Source organism: Saccopteryx bilineata, chromosome 6 (assembly GCF_036850765.1).
Source record: "Saccopteryx bilineata isolate mSacBil1 chromosome 6, mSacBil1_pri_phased_curated, whole genome shotgun sequence".
NCBI lineage: Eukaryota > Metazoa > Chordata > Mammalia > Chiroptera > Emballonuridae > Saccopteryx > Saccopteryx bilineata.
The window spans coordinates 130,946,181-130,953,164 of NC_089495.1; the positions used below are offsets into that span (position 1 = coordinate 130,946,181).

At 56.0% G+C, this 6,984-nt stretch overlaps 1 protein-coding gene across 8 annotated transcripts in view; it reads left to right on the forward strand.

Annotated features, from left to right (window-relative positions):
• Window positions 1-6,597, forward strand: part of ACTR3B (actin related protein 3B) — a 29,842-nt gene extending 23,245 nt beyond the window's left edge. For 5 of the 8 annotated variants that reach the window (XM_066236748.1, XM_066236738.1, XM_066236742.1 and 2 more), the window contains 3 exons: window positions 3,734-3,859; window positions 5,209-5,292; window positions 6,095-6,597. In XM_066236748.1, coding sequence (XP_066092845.1) covers window positions 3,734-3,859; window positions 5,209-5,292; window positions 6,095-6,190 — 306 coding nt within the window. In that variant the 3' untranslated portion in view covers window positions 6,191-6,597. The remainder of the gene's footprint in view (window positions 1-3,733; window positions 3,860-5,208; window positions 5,293-6,094) is intronic. The other 3 variants (XM_066236739.1, XM_066236741.1, XM_066236743.1) reach the window with 3 other exon arrangements.
• Window positions 6,598-6,984: the final 387 nt, after the last annotated feature.

Below are 6,984 nucleotides of genomic sequence, written 5' to 3' on the forward strand. Positions count from 1 at the left end.
CCATCACCACTAGCTCCCATGGCCATCGAGCCCGTGAAATGGGACCCGTGTGACTGAGGGACAGTGTTTAAACTTTTGTTTACTTTAAATTTAAACCAAAATGGCCACATGGGGCTCCTGGCTGCCATGTGGGGCAGCTCAGGTCCACTCTGCGTCCTGACGGCAAGGGGACTTCCTGGGCCGGAGCATCCCGTCAGAGGATGCTGCCTGTCCCCACCCCCGGGGGTGGGGGAGCACGGCTTCCCTGGGCCGGACATTGAAAATGGGGTGGTGGGTGTGGGCCTGGGGTGTGCTCACAGTGGGGCTGGAAGCTGACTGGACCAAGTGGGGTTCGGAGAGACCGGCAGGCCCACTTGGGGGCTTAGTGTGGAGCTAGGCTTAATCCTAAGGGCATTGGGGGTTTGCACTGGAAGTGACATCTGACTTAGGTTTTGGAACGTGCTTGAGTTGCCCTGGGAGGGCAGGAGGAAGTACCGGGGGTACCACAGGCCACCCCCGTGTGGAGAGGTGGTGTGGATGCAGAGGAGCTAGGTGGGTAGAGGGTAGTGAGGGTGAGGCCGGTCACATGTGATGTGTGATAAAGGGAAAGAGCACACATAGGAGAGGGGGTGTCATTTACTAAGCAGGGCATGCAGGAGGACGGAGGAGTTGTGGGTGCTGGCGTCTGCAGACACAGGTTCAGGAAGAAGGTCTGGGTTAGACTTGTGAGAGTGCTCATTGTGCTTCAGGTGGCTGTCGCCAAGGGGAGTGCAGGTGAGGGGACAAGTGGACTGGGTGGAACCCCCAGGAAGGTCCGATTTTAAGGGACAGGCAGAACAGGACATGGAGGAGAGTGTCAGTTGGAGTCTCCAGAGAAGCAGTCGGCAGGACGCCATCGCTCCGTCTCTGTCCACGTCCACGTTTCCCTCGAGTTTTGTGTCTGTATAAGGGTTATTCTAAGGAATTGGCCTGTTTTCGGTCCAGCAAGTCCAGTTTTCACAGGGCGGGCTGGAAACCTGGCAGGTGCTGGCCCTGCAGTCCGAGGCTGGTCCCGCTCGCCCTGGGAACCCTTGTGTTGGCTCTCCAGGCCATCAGCTGCTGAGGGGTGGGATGTGGCGGGGGGTTCTTGGTGAGGCAGTGAGCAGAAGCTGGGTTACAGCGGTCGGGGGAAGAAGAGGGTCGTGGGGCAGGGGGAGCCGTGCAGGCAACGCTATGGGATGGCTGTTGTAGCTGTGGGTCCCCGGTGTCCAGACTTGCTGCCCCAGCGGTCAGCGCACCCCCAGGTCTCCCCTGGGACTTCGGGTCCTAGAGGAGCTCATGTCTTAGAAGCAGCATTGTAGCTGTGCTGGGTCACAGTCTGTAGGCTTATTTCAAGTGTATGAGCCCTTGTTCCTAAAGAAAGAGAGCCTTCCATAACACAGTACAGGGTGGCTGCCAGAGCTTGTGATGCGCTGCCCTCTAACCTCTGCTGGTCAGTGCAGACTCCTGTGGGCGGTGGTCATGTGTCAGCAGTGAGTGGAGTGTCGGTCACCGTTCGCCAGGGTGGTCTGTAGGTGGCACCGCATGTCTGTCGGGCCCAGATGAGAGCCTCCAGGGCGACAGACACAGTCCGCACGGCAGCATGGGACATTTGTGATGTTAAAGGTCGGATTGAGGGTTAAGTAAGTGGACTTGCTGTTAGCAGAGTATCCCGACTTGCACGTGCGCGGCTGGCGGGTGTGAGGCCCGCACTGTGAGCTATTCTGGCATGCAGCTAGGACCGTGCCATCGTAGGGCTTGCTTATGGCTGGCATTTCCGTTTCGCATCCCGAAGCAAGCGTGTCTGCGGCCAAGTCGTGCTACCAGGTGGTTCGGGGCTGCCAGGAATCCGGTGGGCACAGTGAACTTGCTGAGCAGAGGGCTTGGTCACGCTCACCACAGAGAGGGAGTTGTAGCCACTGAGCAGGTAGGAGGGCTGCGTTGTCAAAACCCTGTGTTAGTAAAAAAAAAAAAAAAAATTACAATCTACAATGAGCAAAGATTATTTTAAAATACATTTAGAAAATTTGAGAAGCACCAAAGTTGTCATAAGAGAACAGAAGTCTCTCTGTCATCACTGCTTGTAGTTGTTACTTTGTCTTCCTGTTTGTTTGTCTTTCTGAAATATAGATGGATAGGAATACGGTGCTACATTTTATACTTTGTATCCTATTAACTTAGTGTTGTAAGCTTAAGTGATTAACATTCTCCAAAAAACATTGTTTCTAGTGAGACTCAGTGCTCCATCCTGCTTCTCTTTCAGAGCCCAGAGCTTTTCCTGTGTTTAGGTTTTGGCTACTTTTTAGTTGAGGGGGAGGTTTCCTTCTTCCCAGGGCAAAGACCCTTGGCCTTCTGTCCTCAGAGCTGCTCTTTTACAAAGCTGGTTCTGATCTGGGGGTGCGCTGACCGCTGGGGCAGGTGCTTTCTGACTGATGTGCTCACGTGGGTCAGTAGGTCTCAAGCACTGTGGACTCCTAGTCCAAGTCCTCCATGGGCTGGTGGGCCCCACGAGGCCCGTCAGTTCATTTATCCGTTGGACAGTATTTACAGGGAACTTGCCGTGTGCTGGTCATCGTTCTGAGCCCTGCGGGGTCAGTGATGACCAGCACAGGCAGAAATGTCCTGCCAACCTGGAGATTATATTCCTGTATGAGCAAAAAACAAAAAAGTAAATAAACGAGCAAAGTGCACTGTGCCCGGGAGCAGAGTGGGGTTTGGGGCAGGGTGAGGTCACACATGTTGTCATGGGAAGGGCATGGTTCAGACAGCACCTGCGCAGGAGCTTCAGGAGGCAGAGGGCTCTGTGGCCGGCCCAGGCCTGTGTCCTGCAGGGAGCTAGGTGGCCAGGTGAGGGGAGGGAGCCCAAGATGGGGAGGGCACGTAGAAACCTCTGTCCTGGGGTGTGTGTGTGGGGGGGTGGCGCCATCATTGCTTCAGGAGTTGAAGGGCCCGCTTGTAAACACTGGGCTGTGTGAGCAGGGCTGGCTGTTGTCTTCATGTAAAGCTGTGGTGGACACTGAAATTTAAATTTCATGTGTTATGAAATGTTATTCTTTGGTTGATTTTTCCCCCCAACCTGCTAGAAACTAAAAGCCCTCCTAGCTCCTGGGTTGCACTGGAAGTCCGTAGTGCAGGTATGGCTGGGAGACAGGGCGGCTACTGTGGCCTGAGTGTGCAGCCACGCTGGTGCTGTGCAGTGTGCAGCCTGTGTCCTAGCCCCCATCTGCTGCGAGCTGTGGGGATAGTCTGGCTTCTGTCCCGAGAGGCCTGGGGAGCCATTGGAGGCTGTGGGGGGGGGGGTAGGTGTGGGCTGACGTGTTCTCCCGTGCAATCGTGGCTCCGGAATGTGCTAATGCTGTCTCCAGACCTTCTCCTCTGCTGGACTGTCCAGTCTCGTTAAATCCTGGGTGTCCCCTGATGGCCCCAGACTTGGCTACAGGCCTGTCTGTCCACCAGTCTGCTTCATCTTCTGCTGCAGTGTCCGAGAGGCCCGGGCTCCTGAGCTCTACGTAGGCCCCCACACGGGTACAGCGAGCACCGGGGGCAGGAGGGCCGTGTCCCCTCGGTTGTAACTGAGGAAAGGAACCGAAAACCGAGGGGAAGCATGTGTGACCCAGGAGAAGGCAGTGCACCCTTCTTCGATGGCAAGGACCCTGCTGTGGTCACTGAAACGTGTCACTCACCAGCAGGCGGCTGTGCGGTAGGTCACTGAGGAAACCTCTGCTTTGTCTTCTAGAACGTTGTTCTGTCAGGCGGCTCGACCATGTTCAGGGACTTTGGACGTAGGCTGCAGAGAGACTTAAAGAGAGTGGTGGACGCCAGGCTGAGGCTCAGTGAGGAGCTCAGTGGGGGCAGAATAAAGGTAGGTGGGGCTGGCCCGGTGGGTGCGGGGCGGGGGGAGGGGGAGGATGGGGTGGGGCCAGGGTTTGTGTTTGTGCCAGCTGAGCTCACTCCTCAGCACCTAGCTGAAGGGGCTCAACTTGTCTGGGCAGCATGAGGTTAAGAAGCTGTCCAAGTCACTTTCTTTTGTTTTTCTATTTTTCTGAAGTGAGAAGTGGGGAGGCAGGCAGACAGACTTCTGCATGCACCTGACCAGGATCCACCTGGCATGCCCACCAGGGAGGCGATGCTCTGCTCACCAGAGGGCGTTGCTCCGTTGTGGCGGGAGCCATTCTAGCGCCTGAGACGGAGGCCATAGAGCCATCCTCAGCACCCGGGCCAACTTTGCTCCAATGGAGCCTCGGCTGCGGGAGGGGAGGAGAGAGACAGAGAGGAAGGAGGGGGGGGTGGAGAAGCAGATGGGTGCTTCTCCTGTGTGCTCTGGCCAGGAATCGAACCCAGGACTTCCACATGCCGGGCCAACGCTCTGCCACTGAGCCAACCAGCCAGGGCCCCAAGTCACTTTATTCGCCACACCATTAAGTCACAGAAAGGGGTTTGCTCTCTGAACTTGTTCCCAGGTGTAGTTCTCACTGAAAACCCTACTGAGGCAGCAGCAGCACCCGTTTTGTGCCCTCCGTGGCCCACGTGTGCCAAAGAGCTCAGACATGCATGCAGTGACCAGGTCTCGTGGAGATGGGCTCCTGACTCTGAGAATCCCTACTGTCTTCCTGGACTGTGCCCATTAAACCGAACTACTTGACAGGAGCAGGGAGCAGTGACCTCCCTCCCCGGCAGTGGGCCTTCACCAGCTGTGCTCACTCAGCTGTGTCAGGTTAATGGGAGCTTACGGTGTCCTCACCTGCTGGGATCACACGGTGGCCGATGGCCACTCTCAGCGTTTCCCGCACACTTGGTGTTACTGAGATTACTGCTGGAATGCTAGAACACCAAGTCTGTGCAGTAAGAAGAGTGATCTGGGTCAGTTACTTAAGGTTTCCCTTTTCTAAATACCTTTCGTGATGTGAGAGAGAAGCCCTCCCCGACTTACCTGTTGTGTTCTCTGTGCTGCCCCAGCCGGCCAGGGCTGGGGGAGGGGAGCCTGACACTGGGGTGGGCGCTGGGGCTGAGGGTCCTGGGGCTGGGCTTTGGCGGCAGGATTGTCTGAGAACCTTCCTTCCTGGGGCAGCGTGTGGCTGATGCTGCCACAGAGGGCCGTGGATGTGAAGGGCCTGTGTTGTCAGGGTGGGAGGCGGTCACGTCTGTGGGTGGTGGAAGAGGTACTGGCAGGACATCTTCGGCACTGGAGTGACCGTGCCCCTTGCCTTGCAGCCCAGGCCAGTGGAGGTGCAGGTGATCACGCACCACATGCAGCGCTACGCTGTGTGGTTCGGAGGCTCCATGCTCGCCTCCACCGTAAGTCCCCCCTAGGCAGCCCTGTGCTGGGGCAGATACGGTCCCATGAAGGTTAGATAGTGTGCATGGCTCTGAATAGTCACATTTAATTCTGAGATAGAAAACATGGTCGTTTGAGTTCTCAAGTCTCCTTGCTAATTAGGGGTGACTGTAAATAAGTGAAACACAAATGTAAATGAAAACGTCTGCATTGATCATTAATTCCCATGACTTTTCAAGTAATTATTACTTTTTCTTCTCAAATGTGTGACTAGATAATGAATTGCTAATTCATTAGGGGGAGCACACAGCTGGTCCTAAGTAGAGGCTGGATAGTTTTTTTTGTTTTTTTTTTATTCAGTGAGAGGAAGGGAGGCAGAGAGACTCCTGCATGCACTCTGACTGGGATTCACCCGGCAAGCCTACTAGGGGGTGATGCTCTGCCCATCTGGGGCATTGCTTCGTTGCTCAGCAACAGAGCTCTCTTAGCACCTGAGGCAGTGGCCATGGAGCCATCCTCAGTGCCTGGGGCCAACTTGCTCTAATTGAGCCATGGCTGGGGGGGAGGGGAGAGAAGTGAGAGTTGGAGGGGTAGAGAAGCAAATGGGCACTTCAGTTTGTCCTGGCCAGGAATCGAACCTGGGACATCCACATGCTGGGCTGATGCTCTACCACTGAGCCAGCCGACCAGGGCCTGAATAGATTTTTAACAAATGTAGGAAAGCACCATGTAGCTGTTCAGACCTGGTGCACATCTGGGGAAGGAGGCCAGGTGAGCGGTGGTGCTGTGTACTGAGTGGCTTCCCGTGTGCTGTCCCCTCAGCCCGAGTTCTTCCAGGTCTGCCACAGCAAGAAGGACTACGAGGAGTGCGGCCCCAGCATCTGCCGTCACAACCCCGTCTTCGGAGTCATGTGTTAGTGTTGGCCTTGCTGTCGCCACCCAGGAGTGTCCTGTGGCTGAGCTTGTGTCCTTCAGAACCTGGAGACACATCGGCCCTGTCATGTGGCATTCAGTGTCCGTGTGGAGGAGTGGGCTCGTGTCACCCAGTGCATGTGGCACCCAGCGTCAGGTTGGTGCAAGCCCCCGCGTGCTGCTGTCAGCACTGTCCTGCCCTCGTCCCCTCCTCCCACCTGAGCTTCTGGCCGCCAGTGTGACTCTGGAGGAGTTTCGCTGTGACTCTGAATATTGTCAGGAGAAGCAGCCTCGAACGTGGCGTGGCGTGGTGCACAATAGTCTCCCTAGCCCTCAGAAAGAAAGTGGGGCTGCAAACCCTGTTCCTCCCAGCCTATTTTTGTAAATAAAATGTTACCAAGTTGAAATACAAACTGATGTTTATATTTTCTGTCCTTCTGTGTTTTGTGGTGTTTGGTGCAACTGGTTGGCTGATGAGCCTGAGCAGGTCCAGGGGTCCCTGGGCCGCATGATAAACGCCCAGCCGCAGGCACAGCCACGCTGGGCAGCCGCGTTCTGCCGTGCGTGTGCTAGGAAGCAGCTGCTCTTTGTTGGGGTGACCTGAGGTTTACACACTGTGGAGTGTTGTGTGAGAGTCCTCCCTCCCAAGGGATGTGCCTTCCCTGTCCTCGTGTGGCCGTCGGGAGCTGCGCTGTGGAGGCTGGTTGGCCGTGGCTGAGTGTGGAATGAGGCGGTCAGACTCGTGGTCAGGACTCCGCATTGTGCTGTGGTGCTCTCGTGTGTTTCCCGTGAGCCCATGT